The sequence below is a fragment of the Culex pipiens genome, chromosome 2 (genome assembly GCF_016801865.2).
Source record: "Culex pipiens pallens isolate TS chromosome 2, TS_CPP_V2, whole genome shotgun sequence".
Classification (NCBI taxonomy): domain Eukaryota; kingdom Metazoa; phylum Arthropoda; class Insecta; order Diptera; family Culicidae; genus Culex; species Culex pipiens.
The window spans coordinates 167,163,070-167,187,264 of NC_068938.1; the positions used below are offsets into that span (position 1 = coordinate 167,163,070).

Here is a 24,195-nt window from a genome sequence, read left to right on the forward strand (position 1 = left end):
ACTGGAGACGCCCCTACGACTTAAAAAATTGTATTGATATTCTGAATATGAAAATTTGACTGGAGGCGCCCCTACGACTTAAAAAATTGTATTGATATTCTCAATATGAAAATTTGGCTGGAGGCGCCCCTACGACTTAAAAAATTGTATTGAAATTCTCAATATGAAAATTTGACTGGAGGCGCCCCTACGACTTAAAAAATTGTATTAAAATTCTCAATATGAAAATTTGACTGGAGGCGCCCCTACGACTTAAAAAATTGTATTAAAATTCTCAATATGAAAATTTGACTGGAGGCGCCCCTACGACTTAAAAAAATGTATTGAAATTCTCAATATGAAAATTTGACTGGAGGCGCCCCTACGACTTAAAAAATTGTATTGAAATTCTCAATATGAAAATTTGACTGGAGACGCCCCTACGACTTAAAAAATTGTATTGATATTCTGAATATGAAAATTTGACTGGAGGCGCCCCTACGACTTAAAAAATTGTATTGATATTCTCAATATGAAAATTTGGCTGGAGGCGCCCCTACGACTTAAAAAATTGTATTGAAATTCTCAATATGAAAATTTGACTGGAGGCGCCCCTACGACTTAAAAAAATGTATTGAAATTCTCAATATGAAAATTTGACTGGAGGCGCCCCTACGAATTAAAAAATTGTATTGATATTCTGAATATGAAAATTTGACTGGAGGCGCCCCTACGACTTAAAAAATTGTATTGATATTCTCAATATGAAAATTTGGCTGGAGGCGCCCCTACGACTTAAAAAATTGTATTGATATTCTGAATATGAAAATTTGACTGGAGGCGCCCCTACGACTTAAAAAATTGTATTAAAATTCTCAATATGAAAATTTGACTGGAGGCGCCCCTACGACTTAAAAAATTGTATTGATATTCTGAATATGAAAATTTGACTGGAGGCACCCCAACGACTTAAAAAATTGTATTGATATTCTCAATATGAAAATTTGGCTGGAGGCGCCCCTACGACTTAAAAATTGTATTGAAATTCTCAATATGAAAATTTGGCTGGAGGCGCCCCTACGACTTAAAAAATTGTATTGATATTCTGAATATGAAAATTTGACTGGAGGCGCCCCTACGACTTAAAAAATTGTATTAAAATTCTCAATATGAAAATTTGACTGGAGGCGCCCCTACGACTTAAAAAATTGTATTGATATTCTGAATATGAAAATTTGACTGGAGGCACCCCAACGACTTAAAAAATTGTATTGATATTCTCAATATGAAAATTTGGCTGGAGGCGCCCCTACGACTTAAAAATTGTATTGAAATTCTCAATATGAAAATTTGACTGGAGGCGCCCCTACGAATTAAAAAATTGTATTGATATTCTGAATATGAAAATTTGACTGGAGGCGCCCCTACGACTTAAAAAATTGTATTGATATTCTCAATATGAAAATTTGGCTGGAGGCGCCCCTACGACTTAAAAAATTGTATTGATATTCTGAATATGAAAATTTGACTGGACCCGAGCATGGGTAAATAACAAAGGAAATGCGTAATAATACCTTTCTCTGGTATCAATACCAAATTTTGGTATTCCTGGACCCTTTAAAATTTGTCTTGAGGATTATGCAAGAGCAAAATGTGGTATCATACCAATTTAAGGTATTGTTTTGATATTGCAAAATTGCAGAATTTGTCAATGGTCGAACACCACATTTTGGTATTCTTTTGGTATTACAGTATTTTATCAAATTCCTCTGAAACTATGGGAAAATTTTGACCAATTTTGACAAAATAATTCATTTTGCGCTAAAATTATGTCTCAAACCGAATGCTTTCATTGAAAACCGGAAATTTCAAACTTGATTTTAAACATTTTTGATATACCCCCTACAGAAATGACTTGAAATTGTGGAAAATTTTCTAAGTCAGGATGGCACATTTTGGTATTATTTTGGTATTAAAGTGTTTTATCAAATTCCTCTGAAATTATGGGAAAATTTTGACCAATTTTGACAAAATAATTCATTTTGCGCTAAAATTATGTCTCAAACCGAATGCTTTCATTGAAAACCGGAAATTTCAAACTTGATTTTAAACATTTTTGATATACCCCCTACAGAAATGACTTGAAATTGTGGAAAATTTTCTAAGTCAGGATGGCACATTTTGGTATTATTTTGGTATTAAAGTGTTTTATCAAATTCCTCTGAAATTATGGGAAAATTTTGACCAATTTTGACAAAATAATTAATTTTGCGCTAAAATGATGTATCAAAGCAAATGCTTTAATTGAAAACCGGAAATTTCAAACTTGATTTTAAACATTTTTGATATACCCCCTACAGAAATGACTTGAAATTGTGGAAAATTTTCTAAGTCAGGATGCCACATATTGGTATTATTTTGGTATTGAAAGGTTTCATTAATTTTCTCTGAAACTATGGATTTTTTTTTTAATTTTTGACTTGATAATTAATTTTGCGCTAAAAGGACTTGAAACCCAAAAATGTTAAATCTGATTTAATTTTTTTTTGTGATATACCCACTAATATTTTTTTCAAACGCGTTGAAATTTCTCTAAGTCGGGATAACCAAATACTTTGAAAAACGAGTCAATCAACATATTATTGAATTTTGGTGAATTTCAATCCAGTTTCATTTTAATAATACTTATTTTTCAATCTTGTTATTTTTCAGAAGCTTCAAGAACTTCAAGCACAGGTCGTTCATCAATGACAAATGCATTCGGTGTGGTGAAGAATATCACTAAGAACAACATGGAATCATCAGGTGAGTAGATTTGGCTGTTGCATATGGATCATTTCCGTTTTTTTCACTAACTGCAACTGCTGCACTAAAAATGGTATGAAAATACAAAATTTTGGTATTACTTGTGCGAATACCAGCGACCAAAATGTGCTCTTGGTTGCCCAGTAATAGATGGTAAAATACCATGAAATCATACCAAAATCATGTTTGTGGGAGACCACAGGAATACCAAAATATGACTTTCCAAGGGCGCGGGAATACCTAAAATTAAAACTATGGCAATACCAAGTTTTGGTATTCAAGCAATGTTCAAAAATCCAGAAGACCTCAAGTTGGTATTGAAATGATTTTATTTTGTGCTATTATTTTACCTTTGGAATAACATGGTTTGGTATTATTGTGCCCTTCCACATACAAGATTTTGGTATGATTTCATGGTATTTTACCATCTATTACTGGGCAACCAAGAGCACATTTTGGTCGCTGTTATTTGCCCAAGTAATACCAAAATTTGGTATTCCCGTGTTATTTACCCCTGCTCGGGGAGGCGCCCCTACGACTTAAAAAATTGTATTAAAATTCTCAATATGAAAATTTGACTGGAGGCGCCCCTACGACTTAAAAAATTGTATTGATATTCTGAATATGAAAATTTGACTGGAGGCACCCCAACGACTTAAAAAATTGTATTGATATTCTCAATATGAAAATTTGGCTGGAGGCGCCCCTACGACTTAAAAATTGTATTGAAATTCTCAATATGAAAATTTGGCTGGAGGCGCCCCTACGACTTAAAAAATTGTATTGATATTCTGAATATGAAAATTTGACTGGAGGCGCCCCTACGACTTAAAAAATTGTATTAAAATTCTCAATATGAAAATTTGACTGGAGGCGCCCCTACGACTTAAAAAATTGTATTGATATTCTGAATATGAAAATTTGACTGGAGGCACCCCAACGACTTAAAAAATTGTATTGATATTCTCAATATGAAAATTTGGCTGGAGGCGCCCCTACGACTTAAAAATTGTATTGAAATTCTCAATATGAAAATTTGACTGGAGGCGCCCCTACGAATTAAAAAATTGTATTGATATTCTGAATATGAAAATTTGACTGGAGGCGCCCCTACGACTTAAAAAATTGTATTGATATTCTCAATATGAAAATTTGGCTGGAGGCGCCCCTACGACTTAAAAAATTGTATTGATATTCTGAATATGAAAATTTGACTGGAGGCGCCCTTATGGCTGAAAAAAATTGAACAGGGGTGTGCTTATGGGTAGATTTGAGTATGCATCGCTTTGTCAACATGTTTCCAACAGATGACTTGTGTAGGCTGACTTACTCTTTGTATCCTCTAACAGAGGATGATTTTTGGCGGGTAGAGTTTTTCGGAACATTTACCCCGAAGCTTTGAAAAAAAGAATACTTTTGAAATCAGTACCATTAATATTAATTTTTTTATTGCTGTTTTATTTTTTGATGAAAGAGATCTTCGCTTCTGGTTAAGGTTTTTTTCGAAGTGATAGGGACTCAAAATAAATCGCTCTATGTGGCAACTTTATTCTAGTAGAGGACTTTACTAAGTGATTTCGTTTACTTTATAGATCGAGAACTGATATGGGAAATGAAACATAGTTTGATTTTAATTAAGTCATACAGTGTACAATGTACACGGTGTGATTATTTAGAGTTCTCCTAGATAAATAAGGTAGGTCTGATATTTTGCACCTTGTAAGAAAGTCTATTTCCCGAAATTTTGAGGGGTAAATTGAAATATAATATTTAGCCCCAAGTGCAACTTCTTCTAAGAATCTCAGAATTTTATAACGATCTTATCAGATTTTTCTTTGGAAAGTCACTGAAAATTGATTGAAACAATATGCTTATTATATTTTTTAAGCACTTTGGCTACTGAATCGTAAAAAAGATATACGTCGCATCTCGCGGCGTCCGAGACACCATTTGATTATGCTGGGATCGATTTTTCGAAAAAATGCCAAACTTTTAAGGTCTGTACCGAGCTCCGGGGTGCCCCAAAAATCAATGTTATATATACCAAAAGATGTGCAAGAATCGGGCCTACACGCCAATGATGTTGAAAATAAGCGCTTCAGTGGCCAAAGTGCCTTAAAAATCACATTTTTGAAAAAAAAAATCTTTTTACGGGTTAAATCCCATTTAAAATTCAAATGCAAAGCACCAGCTCCTGTTACATCCAATCAAGCTCATATTTGGAATTTGAGCTCAGTATGACCACCGGAACAAACCTCTGAATGTCCGCCAAAATGTAATTTTTGTTACATCCTAATACATATACATAATCCATGCAAATTGCACATATTCTTCTAAATTATCTAATTTGATTCCACTTTGTATAACCTAGACTTTATCAATTAGATCTCTAAGAACAATTTTCGGAATAAGTTCTCATAATAAAATATCAGTATTTGTTCGTTACTAGCTGAGATATGCAAATTTCGCTTAGTTACACAATAGGAAGCGTTAACTGAGACATTTTGAATGCTCATATTTATTTTTTTTAAAGAAATTAAATAAAATGTTGATATCAATTTTTTGTCTCAATAAAGCAATGCCGTTAAAAGTAACGATAATTGCACATAATATAATTTCATAATTTTCTTAACTTTTTGGCACATTTTTTTAAATTTTCAAAAAAATAGTAATGAAAAACTTAATTTTATTTTATTCATTTCGATTTATTGTTCTTATAACCATTCAGTTCGCCTGAAAATTTCATATCAAAGTATAAATATTTCAAAAAATATTAGTTTCTGAAGCTTTCACAACTGGGATCTTGTTTATTCGTTGAGCAACAAAAATTACGATATTATGAAATGAAAATTAACTATTATAATTCTGGTTAGTTTTTTAAACAAAAATTGTTGTTATATCATTTGAAACTTAGGTATCCTGTTCTGCCAAGATCAAATTATGTTTTTTTACGGTTTTGTTTACCATGGCCAAATTGGATGAAAATTGAAAAAAATATCAATTGATGTCTCAGAGAGGGTCATTCCAAATAAAAAAAATTGGCAAATTTGTTAAAAAGTGTTAACAGTTTAATATCAAGAAAAAAAACTTGAGCTAACAAGGGCGTAAGAGATTTAATATGAACTGAACTACTTTTATTGCTATGAAAATTCTTTTAGACGAAATCATTTATTAAGCTGAATCATTAAAAAAAACTACTTCGTATTATGTAGAAGGTGATTTTATGAAAATGATATTTCAAGTGAAAAAGTTGATATTTAAGGTGAATTCAATGCTTATCTATTTATTCATGAGCTCAAAGAAGTAAGATTTGTTCAAGAAAAAAAATTTGCCAACAAATCCATATTTTCTTCATTATTTTTTATTTTCATTTCAACGTCGTCTCAATATTATTCTTTATCATATTCTCTCAAACTGTTCACAGAGCCATAATGTATAGCAATGTTATGGTTTTGAAGCATGGATTCATTTTACTCGCCGTCAAAAGACTGTGATTGGAAAAATATCACTGCAAAAAAAATACTAGTAAATTTAGAAACAGTCTATAGATTTAGAATATCAATATATTTTCTTGAAAATGTTTTTGCAAGCAGTTTAGGCATTAATTGACCCTCGCACTTAATTTGATCATTTAAGTTGCTATTTTATACAATTTTGTTAAAGAATATTAACCAGAACCAATATAAGAACAATTTTGGATAAATTTAAAATTTACCGTTTCCCGGGAATTTTGTAACCCTGGGAAATTGGACGCTTTAGGTAATACTAAATCGCATCAGATTATTCTATTGAGAGCTAGTCAATCTGTTTTCTCCGATTTGATTGCAAAGATAAAGTTCAAAAGCCATACACTGAAATAAAAAAAAAAAGTACGAAATTCCTTTATTTTAAGAATTCTGCCTCCTTTCCTTATTAAGTAATTGTGTTTTTCGGATAACTGAATAAGGATTTTTTTATATGTTATTTTCAAGTTGGGACCATCCATAAACCACGTGGACACTTTTTTGGGAATCTGTTACCTCCACCACCCTCCCCCCTCCCCTTGTGGACAATTGTCCATACAAAAAAAAAACTTGTTTGTATGGATCGTGGACAGTCACCATACCCTCCTAAAGTGACCACGTGGTTTATGGATGGTCCCGTTCAAGTCATTCAAGGCATGTTCATGACAAATTTGATAAATATGAATGTACGTGTTTCTATCAATTTCATGTGATTTTTCCATAGAAATATACATTGAAATCGATAAAAAATATTCACTTTTATCTTAGATTTGTTCTCCGAAACTTACCGTGGATCTGGATACCCTGTTAATATATAATTCTGACTTCTGGATTGAATACGCGAGAGTCAGTTTTTATTATCAATTCCAAAATGGATAAAATTTAATTATGTGTAGATAGAGTTATCTTTTATGATAGGTGCGACCTTAAAAATTTTAAATAACTAAAAGATTCTATTGTTTCATTGCAATGGGTTGCGTTTTTCCACGCTGCAGACAAAACATTTTTATTTGTCCACGTTGGGGGATGGGCATTTTCATTATCGAGTAGGACGGGACAAAGAAAGGGTTTACGACTAGGTTTAGAGTCAATTTTATGAATTTTCAAAAATAATGTGAAGTTTGTGTATGTTAAGGGCAAAAGTCACTGTTTGTCTGTTTTGATCTTATATTTGAAGTTTACTAAATAATGTTTTCAAACCTATAGGTTCTTGAAATCTTTGACACTTTCAAGCAAGTGTTTAGCCAAGCGAATTACCTTACTAACCGTTAAAGAATTTTTGAAATTCTTTTTATTATGTTTTCCTAAAATAAATTCGCGGGAAGGTGCGTACATTTTTGAATGAAAAAAAAAATCAAAAACATAAAATAACTTTTATTTCTGATAATGCGGAATCGACGTAACACCTTATAATCTAGCCCTCTTAAACCTTGCGGTTTCGGCAACGGATTCACAGGCGTGTATCGTTCTTTTTGCGACAAGACTTTTTTTAATTTCTAATAATATTGATTCAAAATCACAGAAAAAAAATATCAGCAGAAATCGTACCAAAACTAAAATTTATGCAAAAATAGTAATCTTTAATCCCAAAAATTAAACTTAAGTTATATATGTACTGAGCAGTTCTCTAGGATTTCGGTCATTCGATTTTTTTGTATTTTTTAATCCGACTGAAACTTTTTTGGTGCCTTCGGTATGCCCAAAGAAGCCATTTTGCATCATTAGTTTGTCCATATAATTTTCCATACAAATTTGGCAGCTGTCCATACAAAAATGATGCATAAAAATTCAAAAATCTGTATCTTTTGAAGGAATTTTTTGATCGATTTGGTGTCTTCGGCAAAGTTGTAGGTATGGATAAGGACTACACTGGAAAAAAATGATACACGATAAAAACAATTTGGTGATTTTTTTTTTTAACTTTTTATCACTAAGACTTGATTTGCAAAAAAACACTATTTTTAATTTTTTTTATTTTTTGATATGTTTTAAAGGACATAAAATGCCAACTTTTCAGAAATTTCCAGGTTGTGCAAAAAATTATTGACCGAGTTATGAATTTTTTAATCAATACTGATTTTTTCAAAAAATCGAAATTTTGGTCGCAAAAATTTTACAACTTTATTTTTCGATGTAAAATTGAATTTGCAATCAAAAAGTTCTTAAGTGAAATTTTGATAAAATGCACCGTTTTCAAGTTATAGGCATTTTTATGTAACTTTTTTCAAAATAGTCGCAGTTTTTCATTTTTTTAAATAAGTGCACATGTTTGCCCACTTTTGAAAAAAAATATTTTTGAAAAGCTGAGAAAATTCTCTATATTTTGCTTCTTCGAACTTTGTTGATACGACCTTTAGTTGCTGAGATATTGCAATGCAAAGGTTAAAAAACAGGAAAATTGATGTTTTCTAAGTCTCACCCAAACAGCCCAACATTTTTCAATGTCGATATCTCAGCAACTAATGGTCCGATTTTCAATGTCAAAATATGAAACATTTGTGAAATTTTCCGATCTTTTCGAAAACAATATTTTCAAAATTTTCAAATCAAGACTAACATTTTAAAAGGGCATAATAATGAATGTTTGGCCCTTTTGAAATGTTAGTCTTGATTTGAAAATTTTGAAAATATTGTTTTCGAATAGATCGGAAAATTTCACAAATGTTTCATATGTTGACATTGAAAATCGGACCATTAGTTGCTGAGATATCGACATTGAAAAATGTTGGGCTGTTTGGGTGAGACTTAGAAAACATCAATTTTCCTGTTTTTTAACCTTTGCATTGCAATATCTCAGCAACTAAAGGTCGTATCAACAAAGTCCGAAGAAGCAAAATATAGAGAATTTTCTCAGCTTTTCAAAAATATTTTTTTCAAAAGTGGGCAAACATGTGCACTAATTTAAAAAAAAATTAAAACTGCGACTATTTCGAAAAAAGTTACATAAAAATGGCTATAACTTGAAAACGGCGCACTTTATCAAAATTTCACTAAAGTACTTTTTGATTGCAAATTCAATATTACATAAAAAAATAAAGTTGAAAAATTTTTGCGACCAAAATTTCGATTTTTTTTTAAAAATCAGTATTGATTAAAAAAATCATAACTCGGTCAATGATTTTTTGCACAACCTGAAAATTTCTGAAAAGTTGGCATTTTATGTCCTCTGAAACATATCAAAAAATAAAAAAAAATAAAAATAGTGTTTTTTTGCAAATCAAGTTTTAGTGATAAAAAGTTAAATAAAAAAATCACCAAATTTTTTTTACCGTGTATCATTTTTTTCAAGTGTAGTCCGTATCCATACCTACAACTTTGCCGAAGACACCAAATCGATCAAAAAATTCCTTCAAAAGATACAGATTTTTGAATTTTCATACATCATTTTTGTATGGACAGCTGCCAAATTTGTATGGAAAATTATATGGACAAACTAATTATGCAAAATGGCTTCTTTGGGCATACCAAAAAAGTTTTAGTCGGATTAAAAAATACAAAAATTGAAATTGAAGAAAAAAGACCGATTTCGTAGAGAATTGCTCTACTACTTTGTTAAAATAGGTAAATTTACCATATTTTTTTTTTAATTTTTAATTTAATCTACGCTTTGTTTATTAACCATCAAGAACCATGTGTATGTTTAGGTACTTTAGGATTTTGTTTTATTTTTAAGTTTAAAAATACGTTTCCACTATAAGCGCCTCACATATCAGTTAGTGACTGTCAGCGCCCTAAAAATCATATATGCACTGTAGGCGCCCTCAGCCAAATGCGCATCTACCTAGCTCAAGCCCATCAAACACACCCCTGAGTGTTTCTCAACCGGTGAGGAATTCCCCCCTGGGGGGGAATTTTGACATTCTTGGGGGGGGGGGGAATGAGGATGCAAAAGAAATTCAATGTCTTTAACGTGTTTTCAAAAATTAAATCAATTTCTGATACTTTCTTAGTAATCCTTAATGTTTTCACATGAATCAGAAAATTTTGATCAGTTCTTAAAAATATTTGAAATCGATTGATTTTTAAAATTCTGGATTATTTTTGCTGTTTGTCCATCATGATCATTTTCATTAGTTTGTGTTTTTGCAGTCGTTTCAATCTCAGCTGCTCTTTAAAATACATTGGAAATATTATTTGTCACTGTTTGATTTGATTTTCATTTAGCATTTTGGTGGAGTTTATGCTGAATTATAAAACAAAATTCTTGTAATAATAAAACTGAAAGTTTAAATTTTTGTTGATAAACAGTTCTTAAATTGAAAATAAATATTAAAAAAATATTATCTTCACAAAAATTTATGTAAGATTTAATTCTGTCAGGCTTAAAAATACATTTTTATATGTGTTTTGTGTTGTGCTCATTACTTTTTTTTGCTTTTTTTTATTCCTAAAGGTATAAGAATTAATTTCTTTTTTTTTGCGTTTAGCTTTTTGATTAAATCCCTTTGTTTATTTCATAATACAAAACTTTTTCAATTATGTTTGATTAAATCAAACAAATTGTTTTAATAATGTTTTTATGTTTTTGTTGTTGTGCTCTTTCTATCATTAACAAAGACTTTTTTATTCCTAAAGACAAAAGAGTTCATATCTTTTTTTTTGCGTTCAGCTTGTTTTCAATTTCCTATGTCTGAATTTTTTTTAAACAAAACTTTTTCTATTATTTTTGATTAAATCAAATAAATTAAGAAGAACAAAAGTAATTCAGTTTATTTCGCAATCACAGATTCAATTTTTTGTATGATTCGTTTACTCATGATTTTAAAACATCAATCTTTTATTATTAATTGTTAAATATAAATTTATGTTATTTATTCAATTTTACCAAAAAAAATAGTTAAAAATAAGGGAGGGGGGAATGAAGGTCTTTCAAATATGCCAAGGGGGGAATGCAACGAAAAAGGTTGAGAACCACTGTACTAGAGCGACAAATTATTTTTAAGCTGGTTTTAAGAAGATATTTGCAAAAAAATATATTTTACAAATATGAACATGGTGTTCAAACAAAATGTTAACTTCCTTGATGAACATATGAAACATTATGTATGAGATTAATTATTTTGATTTGACGTAAAATGCGGAGTGATTTAAAATTATTTTAGAATATTTAAGAATAATTTATTTTCTTCGAAAACAGGCAATTTTTCAGTTATTTGCATATCGCGAGTTGTGAACGATTTTTGGGATTTTTGAAACATTTTTTCGTGACTCAAAAATCATTCAAAATCCAAATAATAACAAATTAACAACACATATTTTTTTTGTGATCTTTATTTGTCATTGTTAATCCAGCTGCGATTGACGATTGCACTAATAAAAAAATCTAATAAATATTGAAAACAGCCTGTAAGCCAAAACGTTTCGTTTTTGTCGCTGGAGAATGGAAGAATTTTTTCAGCTTTTAAGTATATTTTGAAAAGAAGCTGTTTAAGTTCATGTAAAAGAGTTCTAGAAACAGTATTTCCAAAATGTGGAACATTCATGTTATTAAAAAAGCCGTTGTTTCCTGGGTTTTTAGAAAAATATTTCTATTTGTTTTTAATTCACAAAAGTTTTAAATTTGAACAGTAAAATCAAGCAAGCAATTCACAAATTATTTTCTATTTGAACTCGAAAATATTTTATTTCCCAATTTTAATGGAGATACATTGTAAAAAAATTCAAGTTCTTTGGAAAATATTTTTCAAAAATTATGAAGGAACATTAGCAGTTTGTGTTTAATGTTGATATTTTAGGATAATTTATTTATATTAAGTGTAGATGTATACTATTTTTTTGTGATTTTTTGATCATTTTTTTTTAAATATGTGACATTGTGGAAATGTTTTGAAACAGAGTTTGGCAAAATTGTAAAAGATAACCGTACTGTTGACAATTTTTTTACCAAAGTATGGCCCGCAGGCCAAATGTAGCGCGAGGTAATTTTGTGTGGGCCGCGGACCCATTTTGAACGACCATGTAAAATAGCCCATTGAACCATCTATAAAACGATTTTAAAATTATTTTTTTAGTTTTAGGTAATATGATTTATCCATACGTTGAATATACGAAACTGATATTTTGTTGAAAAATCCAACTTATTGAAACATTAAATTTCATCTAACACTTCATCAAACATTTTTGGAAATGAGATCCGTAGTAACATTTCTATTGAAAAGATTCAGGCTGACCAAATTTTTTTGAAATATTGTTGAAATTGGAGGAATAATTATTATAATAATTCTATGCAACGATTTATAAATACAGTACCATTGTATTCAACAGTAAAATACACAATTTTTTCTTTAAAAAAATAATAAATAAACCATCCACTTTAACGACCCCCAGGTCTTATGTGGTCTCTAATGCAAGTTTCTTCTCAATGACTTCTTTTTAAAAAAAATTTAGAAAAAAATATGTGAAAATACAGGTTTGAACCCACTTTTATTTTTCTTTTAAAGTCACAAGAGTATCAATTATAAATCAAGATAAACCAGACCATAGAATATGTTTTTTAGCAAAGTTTTTCTATATACTGAACTGTTTAATGAGGAATAAAAATTGAAATGTTTTATTTTTTTTTTTTTTTTGATTTTTATTATTTAAAGGAATTAGCTTGTTGATTAAAACTGTTGGAATTTTTGTTTGTCCTCTAATATTTTAATTACGAAAGTTTCAAAAAATACCTACAATTTCACAAAAATTTAAAATGATTTATTTAATCAACATTTTTTTCAGTTTAAAAAAGCCTTTTTTTCAAATACACTTTTTTTTTATTTAGCCCGCAAGCTTATGTGAGCTTCAAATTTGGCCCGCCACTTAAAAAAAATACCACCCCTTAACTTGATTTATTTTTAATAATTGCCTTTAAAGTTGAAGGTATAAGAACTCTACAATTTTCATAAAATACTTTATTTTATAAAACTTTTATTTGCTTTATTTTCAATAAAAGAAGCAATATTTTGTACATATTTCAACTATGTAAGAGCATTAGGTGTGATATATATTTATCAATTTTGATAAACTACAAAAAGTGGTGGCAAAAATATAATAAAATTGAAAATTATAAGCCAGAATTTCAACATTTCAATGGAAAACCATTGGAAAATGCATAATACACTCGTATAGTTGATATTCAATCATTAATTTTCAAAAAATGTAATATTTGACGAAAAACAAAATTGAGAAAAAACTACTTTTTGCGGTTCTGTACATCGAAAATTCACTAAAATTCAAAATATTTTTGAATTAACCCAAACATGCTCAAAATGATTCTAAATGCAGGAAAATGCATTTTTTTTAATTTCTTTGCAAATTTGAACTTTTTAGAAAAAATGTTTGCCTCCTGATTTTTTGGCCCTATCTAGAAGCAAGGTGTATAGTTGATTTCTCATCACGTTCTGTGAGATTTGGGCTCGCTAAACACTGTGTAATACACAATGTTACATTTTAGTTCATTCCCGGCCAGTATTAAACTGAACAAATTTAGGGTATAAATGGTTTTAATTAATTCTAAGTGGATTGGCGTTTCCATGGATTCATTCTAAGAAAGGGAAATTCAATGTAGGCGCTTGGTGATTTAATAGCATTTATACCCGAAATTTTTTATGTTTTATACTGGCTAGGGACCATCCAACAAACCACGTTTTTTGGCATAAAAAAAAATCTTCGAACCACCCTGCTGCGTACATCAATCTTCTCACCATAAAAAGAAACTAGACTCGTTTCGAGAATCTTGTCTTCCTGTCTACCTCGTTTTGCCTGCGCATCAAATTTACACAATTTGAAATGGGTTTCCCACCACCCCTTTTTTTCTACCTCTCCCTGTCTAACACCCGTTTGAAAGGCAGAAAAAGTTTGATTTCACACGCTTATCACCCACAAGTTAACAATGTGTGCTGGCGCGTTCTGACACCAACTCTGCAGAAAAGTGAAAAATAATACTGAAAGCAATTTTCTTCGGTAAACTTTCAACTCAACTTCCGGTGGGAAAAGTTACGAGGGGAGAAACCCCGGAAAAGAAGGAGTCTTCCATTTCACACCCTGCAATCAAAGGAAGAAACTGTTGTGTTGAATGCATGCGATTGTGAGTGTGAATCAAAAAGTAATGTTACTCAAAAGAAGTGTGAGCTTTTTCGGATAGACAAAGTTTGTGCACCACCTTTTGTACTAAACTTTTCCTCCAACTTCATTTTCCCCCTCTTGACACGTGTTACGGATGCAAATGCAAGTTGTAACAATGTCGAAACTTGTTAACAAAACTCTTCACAAGTTGATTCAACAGTTTGCGCCCATTTCCGCCTAACCCAGAAATAATGACTGATAATTTTTATTTGATTTTCTTTCCATAAAACCAACGAAACCATCAACATTTTCCCTTTTCCTCAAAATCTGGCACCTTCCCACCTTCTAACTAAAAAAAAACCGGGGTGTGTGTGTTGTTTTTGCTTGTTTGGCATCGAATCCTGCTGCCTGAAATCAACCCATGAAAAACGAAACCACCCACATCCTCTAGAACGCCCTGTCGATGCCTCAACAAGTGGCATACAAATTAAAATAGTCACGCAATAAATCAATACCACTTATCGGCAAAAGGAAGGAAAAAAGAGGTGTGACGTTACGACGACGACGACGACGACGGTGAGGAAAGAGGTGAAAAGCGATTTTCCGGGAAAATTCCAGCTAAAACGTGGTGCAACGTACGCACAGCAACAAAAAACAGAGAAACTACCAGAACAAACACTGCCAAGAGAGAGCAAACAGGGTGGAAAACTATTTCCATGGAAGTCCATGTCTGGACGAAAGGACCGAGCCGGGCGAAACAGTGTTGTTGTGTAAGCAATTTTCCTTTCCTTGTTGCAACCTGAAACCTGACTGCTGCTACCTACCTAACTGCTGGCTTCTGGAATGGCATGTGGATTTCTGCAACAGTCGGTGCACACAATCTTACTGTGAAGCCTTTGGAAAGCGCGTGTGAAAAATGTTTGGCTTGCAGGCAGTGTTTGCGATGTGCATGTGTTTGAGAAGAAAAAAAACAGGAAGAATGATGAAAGGAACAGTGTTGCCAACGAATAGAATAAATTTATGAATTTTCTGTAAAAAACCTGAACCACAAACCAACGCATTTTCTAGCACATTTTTGTGTGCCTTCCGTATGTCTAAAGAAGCAATTCTGCCTCATCATTTTGTCCAAATAATTTATCTAACAAATTTACAGGGTGGCCACTAAAATCCCATTTTTGAATTCCCGACTATTAAATAGTCGTTTTTCAGAATTTCTCACTCAAAAAATGAAACAAATGTTTATGAACCACCATATAATATTTTTGCACAAATAGAAAAGCTATTAACAAAATTTGAAAAAAAAAGCAACTTAACAACAAATTTATTAAAAATGTAGTAAAGGCAAGGAAGCAATCATAATTTTGGCAGTTAAAAATTAAAAAAAAACATTGATTTGATTTTTTTTTATTTATTAATTTGTAAGTATTTTAATGTTTATTACAGTTTAATAAGAACATTACCTCTAATATTATGCGAAATTTTGGCAGAGTCGAATTCGCCTAGTTTTAAAAACGACTTGAATCTATTTTAACAATTGTTTTATATTTTCAAAAAGCAAAAGCTAGTTAGGTTTTTTCCGTTGAATGAAAATCAACCATTTTCTACATTCTACACTCAATCTCATACAAAGTTTAAGAGCAGGGGTGCCCATATGTTAGACCAATTTTACAATGACAAGTATTTCAATGACATTTTGTCATTTGTATAGTTAAAAACAGAAAATTACATTTTCCCAACAGTTTTGTTTAAAAAGCTCCCAATCATATAATTCAAATTAACAAAACTAAAAATACTAGATTAGAATAAATAGAACCCTTAAATTTGTTGTTGAGTGCTCAAAACGAATTGAGTTTAATCGAATTGAAAACTGAAAAAAATATTATAAAATTATTCTAAAGATACCAAATAAATTTCATGAGGGTAGTCTCGGTATTCCACACTTTTCTCAACTTTTTGACAAAAAAAAAACTTTTTCCCGATTTGTATCGGATTTTGGTAAATTCTAGATTATTTCCCGATTTCCCGACTTGGGTGGCCACCCTGATTTAATTTAATAAGAAATTTATATGAGCAAAAATGGTATGTAAAAATTCAAAAATCTGTATTTTTTCATCGATTTTCTCCATCAATAGGGTGTTACCGGCAAAGTATTAGGTTTGGATGAGGACCACACCAAAAAAATGTTACCCGGAAAAAAATCTTATTTTTTAAATATTGTTTTCTACTAAAATATGATTTTCATAAAAAACGCTATTTGTTATATTTAATGTTTTAGGGGACATAAAATGCCATCTTACCACAAAAATACAGAAAGGGCAAAAAATCTTTAATCAAGTTTAAATTTTGTGAAAAATAGTGATAGTATAAAGTGTACAGTTTTCAAGTTAAAGACGTAAAAGTTTTTTTAAAGTCGCGGTTTTTCATTGTACTTAAAAGTGACCATCATTGCCAATTTTTACAATAAAACATATTTTGGAAAAGCTGAAAATGTCCTACATTTTAGTCTTTTTTAGATTGTTGATACGGCCTTTGGTTTATGAGATAAGTCAATACAAAGTTAAAATATGATTAAACGCTCGAGAACTAATGATTCAATTTTCATTGTTTACAAAATATTCATTTTTAGCATTCAAATTAATTTCGGAGTTCTCAGCACTAAAGGTTCATAAAAGAAAATGTAGTGAATTTTCTCAGTTTTTCGAAAAAAAATTTAAATGGGCACTTTCTTTTTAAATTCAAAAAGTTACCCGAAAATGGCTTCAGTTTGAAAGCTTTTCATTAAAATTTCACTCAAAGACTCTTTTGTTGTAAATTTGATGATACAATAAGAAATTACGTCAAAAATGTTTGAACCCTTTTTATATTTTTTGAAAAATCAATATTATTTTGGAAAATTCCATGGAATTTTCTGAAAACTATCATTTTATGACTTAAACATATAAAAAACAAAAAAAGGTATAACAAAAATCAGCATTTTTCCGCTCACCAATTTTTTTGATGCAGTTCTCATATATACCTACACTGCCCTTGATCGCATAAATGTCCCATATGCATTTTCATCGATTTCGAGTTATTGATGCAGTTTGGTTCAAAATTGTATGCTCTTTCGAAAGAGCCTATAACATCCAGTACTTTGTTCTAGAAATCAGGAGGAAATCCAGTTTTTTCGCGAAAACTTAACACGTAGCCTTATGTATGGGACAAACTTCAAATGCGTTTTTCTCAGCTTGCTGTTTTTGCATATGGGACATTTATGCGAACATGGGCAGTACAGTTTTGCTAAATACACCATATTGATCCAAAAATTCCTTCAAATGCACATTTTAAATTTTTGCAAACCATTTTTGTTTATTTGTCAAATAGTACAAGATGCATATTTTAGCGTAACGTACTTTTTGGATAACGCTAACGAAACAGTTTTTTTAGGTTATGATTCTGACCATTTTGATCCAGTTTACACCTCCGTGTACGCACGAGTGCAAGCAGCAGTCAAGTGCTCAGTGCTCCACCGTTTTTCGAAATTTTTCGCCGTAATTTACCGTGATTAGCCGCGAGTTTGCTCCAACAGCATGCCAAGGGCCGGCCGTGGCCGTGGCAGTTCGAGTGCGGCCTCGAAAAACCCGCGAAGTTCGTCTACCGGCCGTGTGCAAAAAGGTAAACAAACCAACGCCGCGTCGTCCGCCATCGCGCCGGGGAGTGTGTGCGCCAAAGGATTTGACCCCAAGTTATTACACCCTAATTACCGTGTCCAGGGCCGCAGCCCTATAAGGCTCCGTTCAGCTACTTCCGGCAATTTGTCGACCGATGGCGCATCAACATCCGCCAACATTCCCACCAGTAACAAGTTCGCGAGACTGAGTGACGAGGAAAGCAACAACAACAACACCGACGGTAGCACTACCGACGACGACGACGACGATGGTCGTACACGGAAGAAAGTGATTTCGCCAAAAAAAGTAATTACTCCAAAGGAACGACGACCACCACCAATTTTCGTTTTGGACACGTTGGCGGACGATGTTGACGAGCAGCTGGAAGGCCTCGTGTACTGCCTCAAAATAGGTAAATCGTCAGTGCAAGTGTTCACATTTGACCAAAAGAATTTCGACCTGGTTGTGGAGAAATTGAAGCGTGAAAGCTTCAAGTTCTACACATTCGACCCCGTGCAGAAGACAGCTGTTAAGGTCGTCTTGCAGGGGTATCAAGACCGCCCGATCTCCGTCCTCAAGGAGCACCTCTCGGGTGTCGGAATAACGCCGCGAGACATAAAAGTCCTCTCGCGGAAGACAACAGTCACAGGTACACACACACTGTACCTGTTGTACTTCGACCGCGGTACCGTCAAAATTCAAGACCTGCGGCGGACTAAGGCGTTGGACGGTTTTTGGGTAAACTGGCGGTTTTACTCCAAAAATCCGACGGACGCAGCGCAATGCCACCGTTGCCAGAAATTCGGCCACGGCTCGCGGAACTGCAACCTCCAGCCCCGCTGCGTGAAGTGCGGTGAGTCACACCTCTCGGAGGTGTGCGCACTGCCACGAAAGGCGGACTTGGGGGAAAACGCAGAACAAACCAAGCCGCGCGTAAAGTGCGCGAACTGTGGCGGTAACCATACCGGTAATTACCGCGGATGCGTCGCGCGGAAGTCCTACCTCGAGGAGCAGGAAAAGAGGAAGAAGAAAGCAGCAGCGTCCCATCCTCCTCAGCGAAGTACGAGCGCAGCCGTTTCTGCAGCTGGCCAGCGTACGGTTCCAGCGGACAACCCAGCGTTCCCTCCTGGATGGGGGCGGTCGTTTGCAAGCGTGGTCGCTGCCGGTAGCGGCGATGCGACCCAGCAAGGAGTCACCGGGGAAGATCTCTTTACCCTGCCGGAGTTCTTTGCTCTCGCGGGGGAGATGATGACGCGGTTTCGGAGCTGCCGTAACAAGGCGGAGCAATTTCTAGCCCTCGGGGAATTAATGATTAAGCACATCTATAAAGGATAGAACAATGTGATCTAGTTTTTAAGCTTTCTCTATTTCTATCCCCTTTTCCTAGCAACTTCAGTAAGTTTTTTTTTTTCTTAATTTTTCTTACTCTTGGCAACACCTTTATTTACAAGCAATAACTGTTCCAAAATGGATTATGATGTAACACACAGCTGAAAGGAACTCCAAAACTCTGTTTTGTACCTCAAAAGAACTTATTGTATCTGATTATGCACCAATAAAACCGAATTTGAATTTGAATTTGATCCAGTTTAGGCCAAATATTCAAAACATGCAATCAAAAACCATACAATCAAAAATGATCACAAAATGTTTTAAACTTGAACAGAATTATGTTGCTTTTATCTTTTTCGAAATATCATAAAATCCACGCATTTTTACACTTCAAAAGTAACTTCAACTGATTTGTAATCGTAAAATTTATGCTTTCAAAATTTTGAATTTATTTGATAAGGCGATGTATTCTTGATAGTTCATCATCATCTTCAAATATAATGCACATTTTTATTGTTGAAAATAATTTAGTTTTATTATATTTTAAATTAAATCTCATGTCTTTTTGATGAAATATAGAATGCAGCAGAAATTGTCTCTTTGTTTTGTACAAATTATAAAAAAATGATAAAGATTCTTATTTGTTTTAATTAAGCCAGTGGTCTTCAGCCAAGCCACTCCATGACATTTTACAGTTCTTCGTAAAATATCTTATTTTAGAATCATATAAAATATTTTCAAACTATACGTGAGGAATTTATTATGCGTATAACATTTCTGAGTTATGAACTTTGGAAGATTGAAAATATTCAAATTGATGAATGAAACGATAATTGTTGCGAACATTAAAAACGAAAACTGATGCAATTAACTTTCTTATCTAAAATTACTACAGTTGTTATCGTCCTGCGTTCATAACAAATTTCACTCAAATTAAGTTCAATTTTCAAACTGTAATATTTCCGGAACCACAAATCGTAGAAGGTTGATTTGAACTTATGTTTTGACTTTGCCATCTTGCTCTTGAGCAGTTCTCTACGGAATCGGTCTTTTTTCTTTAATTTTAATTTTTGTATTTTTTAATCCGGCTGAAACTTTTTTGGTGCCTTCGGTATGCCCAAAGAAGCCATTTTGCATCATTAGTTTGTCCATATAATTTTTCATAGAAATTTGGCAGCTGTCCATACAAAAATGATATGTGAAAATTCAATAATCTGTATCTTTTGAAGGAATTCTTTGATCGATTTGGTGTCTTCGGCAAAGTTGTAGGTATGGATATGGACTACAATGAAAAAAAATTATACACGGTAAAAAAAATTTTGGTGATTTTTAATTTAACTTTTTGTCACTAAAACTTGATTTGCAAAAAAACACTATTTTTCATTTTTTTTATTTTTTGATATGTTTTAGAGGACATAAAATGCCAACTTTTCCGAAATTTCCAGAATGGGCAAAAAATCTTTGACCGAGTTATGATTTTTTGAATCAATACAGATTTTTCCAAAAAAACGAAATACTGGTCGCAAAAATTTTTCAACTACATTTTTCGATGTAAAACCGCATTTGCAATCAAAAAGTACTCCAGTGAATTTTTGATAAAGTGCACCGTTTTCAAGTTATAACCATTTTTAGGTAACTTTTTTGAAAATAGTCGCAGTTTTTCATTTTTCAAAAATAGTGCCCATGTTTGCCCACTATTGAAAAAAATATTTTTGAAAAGCTGAGAAAATTCTCTATATTTTGCTTTTTCAGAATTTGTTGATACGACCCTTAGTTGCTGAGATATTGCCATGCAAAGGTTAAAAAACAGGAAAATTGATGTTTTCTAAGTCTCACCCAAACAACCCACCATTTTCTAATGTCGATATCTCAGCAACTATAGGTTCGATTTACAATGTTAAAATATGAAACATTCGTGAAATTTTCCGATCTTTTCGAAAAAAATATTTTCAAAAATTTTAAATCAAGACTAACATTTCAAATGGGCGTAATATTGAATGTTTGGCCCGTTTGAAATGTTAGTCTTGATTTTAAATTTTTGAAAATATTTTTTTCGAAAAGATCGAAAAGACATTGTAAATCGGACCTATAGTTGCTGAGATATCGACATTAGAAAATGGTGGGTTGTTTGGGTGAGACTTAGAAAACATCAATTTTCCTGTTTTTTAACCTTTGCATGGCAATATCTCAGCAACTAAGGGTCGTATCAACAAAGTCCGAAAAAGCAAAATATAGAAAATTTTCTCAGCTTTTCAAAAATATTTTTTTCAATAGTGGGCAAACATGGGCACTATTTTTGAAAAATGAAAAACTGCGACTATTTTCAAAAAAGTTACCTAAAAATGGTTATAACTTGAAAACGGTGCACTTTATCAAAAATTCACTGAAGTACTTTTTGATTGCAAATTCGATTTTACATCGAAAAATGAAGTTGAAAAATTTTTGCGACCAATATTACAATTTTTTGGTAAAATCTGTATTGATTCAAAAAATCATAACTCGGTCAAAGATTTTTTGCCCATTCTGGAAATTTCGGAAAAGTTGGCATTTTATGTCCTCTAAAACATATAAAAAAATAAAAAAAATGAAAAATAGTGTTTTTTTGCAAATCAAGTTTTAGTGACAAAAAGTTAAATTAAAAATCACCAAAAAATTTTTTACCGTGTATAATTTTTTTTTCAGTGTAGTCCATATCCATACCTACAACTTTGCCGAAGATACCAAATCGATCAAAAAATTCCTTCAAAAGATACAGATTTTTGAATTTTCACATATCGTTTTTGTATGGACAGCTGCCAAATTTGTATGGAAAATTATATGGACAAACTAATGATGCAAAATGGCTTCTTTGGGCATACCGAAGGCACCAAAAAAGTTTCAGCCGGATTAAAACATACAAAAAAAATCGAATGACCGAAATCTCAGAGAATTGCTCTCTTGAGAAAATTCTTGATAGGTTTTCTTATTTTGTGACCACGAGCTTGCTGCAAAATTTGTTACAAAAGGTTTTTTTTTGTAGCAAATCCTTTATGAAAGATCTTGATGATTTTTTTTGAGTGTAGTTCATGAGATATTGAATTTGAAGCAATAGAGTTTAATAATAACCTGGTACCTGAACAATTTTCTATCGAGTACGAGCAGAAAGCGAAAGGAGTGGTCCTATTTGTATGGAAATCTAGATCCCTGCTTATTTAGATGGTATCAACAGCTCCTCCAAGTTTTAGCTTGATCTGAAATGTTTATTTCGAGTGCTGATACGTGTAATACAGCGATTCTCAACCTTCTTCTAGGCCTGTACCCCCTGCCATGTAAATCAAGTAGACCCGGTACCCCCGTTGAGAATCGCTGGTGTAATAAAAACACAACACAATAATAGAAACAAAAGATACAAACATGCCTGGTGAAAAACAATTCTGCACCAAATTCCAATAATACTTGATGTATTAACCAGAAAAAAAATGTAATATCAAAAACTGGCAACACTGCATTCCTTTCAACTTTTTAGCAAAAGTACTGCTCTTTCAGTTCCAGGTTCGCCACCTCCGTGCACATCGCAAGCATTATAATCGCATAAATAACCCGGAAAGCAACCATTAAAAACGACTAGTGAGAAACACTAGCAATGCTGCTGCTGCTACGACTACTGGAAATAGTTCGAATGCGATAGTGGTTCTGTGTGGGACCACATAAGTGGACCGCTTTACGGAAGCAGAAGCTTACCGTCAGACTTCTAACCACTTGAAACTTTCCTTCTGCGAAACTCTAACAATTGCAACTTTGTCTTAAGTCCGTATGAGAGTGTCTTGTTTGTTCTAACCAAAGTTCTAACTCCACTTGTATCAAATGATGGGTTTAGTTTGTAAGACAATTTCAGCTGTTGGAACCTCAACAAAAAAAAACTCATCTCGATTGTAAGTTTATCGCCATTTTGTCACGATCGATTGGAAGAAACGCTAGAATTCCTTCGGAAACAGTATTTTCTGCTAGATTTTGTTCTCAAAAGTCTGTTCGTTCTAGCTAGGCTCCTCCCAACCGATTGATCCAATGTACTAACTTTGTCAACTTTGTCCCCGCCCCACCGTATCTCACTCACACTCTGTACCACAACCAACACCACCACAACCGAAATCACACGCACACCACCACCACCAACAATCTCGATAGCCGATCAAGAAACAGTTGACCAGTGAGTATAAACGGGTAAGACGAACCGCTCTAATCACGTTCTCATCTAAAAGGGCCCTGAGTCGTTCGAGCGAGCGAGACAACCAAACCTAGTAAAGAGAGCGAGCGAGCGAGAGAGCGAATGGAGAGCGCGAGCGAAAGAGAGAGTAAGAATGAGAGAGCGAAATCAATCATCCCAGCTCAAGTATGACGTCACAACTCCACATTCATCCGTTTTGCGAGTTTTCAAGAGAGACAGAGGCCAGTGCTTAGGCCAGATGAGAGTGAGATTTTTTGTGAGAGCAGCTGCTACGCCGACACACGTATGCGACAATTGCACCAATACTTTTCCAAAACCAAAAAAACAATGGGTGCGCTCACTGCTAATTCAATCGACCGGCCCGAATCTCTATAGGTACGCAAGTACAAAACTCACAACACACAAACAAATCATTGGTTGGAATTGTTTTTTCAACGTTGGCTAGAAATCGATGTTGTGTTTTCAGTCCATTGATTGGATTATAAAAGCTCTGCTCCGGATTCTGTTCGACTAATCCTGAAATTGAGAAAAAGCATCCCATTGTCGAGGTATTTTCAATCCATTTTCTCATGCGGAATCATTCATTAGATCTCGTGTAGAATCCTCACTGACCAGGTGAACATCGTGTCGTACAAGTCTGATAGAACCCTTTTAAGGCTAATAAAGAAATGCTCTGAAT

General features: G+C 32.9%; 1 protein-coding gene across 10 annotated transcripts in view; it reads left to right on the plus strand.

Moving 5' to 3' along the window:
* The window catches only part of LOC120421730 (alpha-catulin), a 309,434-nt gene that overhangs the window by 257,951 nt on the left and 27,288 nt on the right, over nt 1–24,195 (plus strand). For 2 of the 10 annotated variants that reach the window (XM_039584986.2, XM_052708613.1), the window contains one exon: nt 23,477–23,512. The exons of 3 other annotated variants lie outside the window; for them this stretch is intronic. In XM_039584986.2, the coding sequence (XP_039440920.1) occupies nt 23,477–23,512 (36 nt within the window). Of the gene's footprint in view, nt 1–14,781; nt 15,101–23,476; nt 23,513–23,550; nt 23,892–24,195 lie in introns of those variants that run through there. 5 more of the 10 variants (XM_039584991.2, XM_039584989.2, XR_008212206.1 and 2 more) reach the window with 4 other exon arrangements.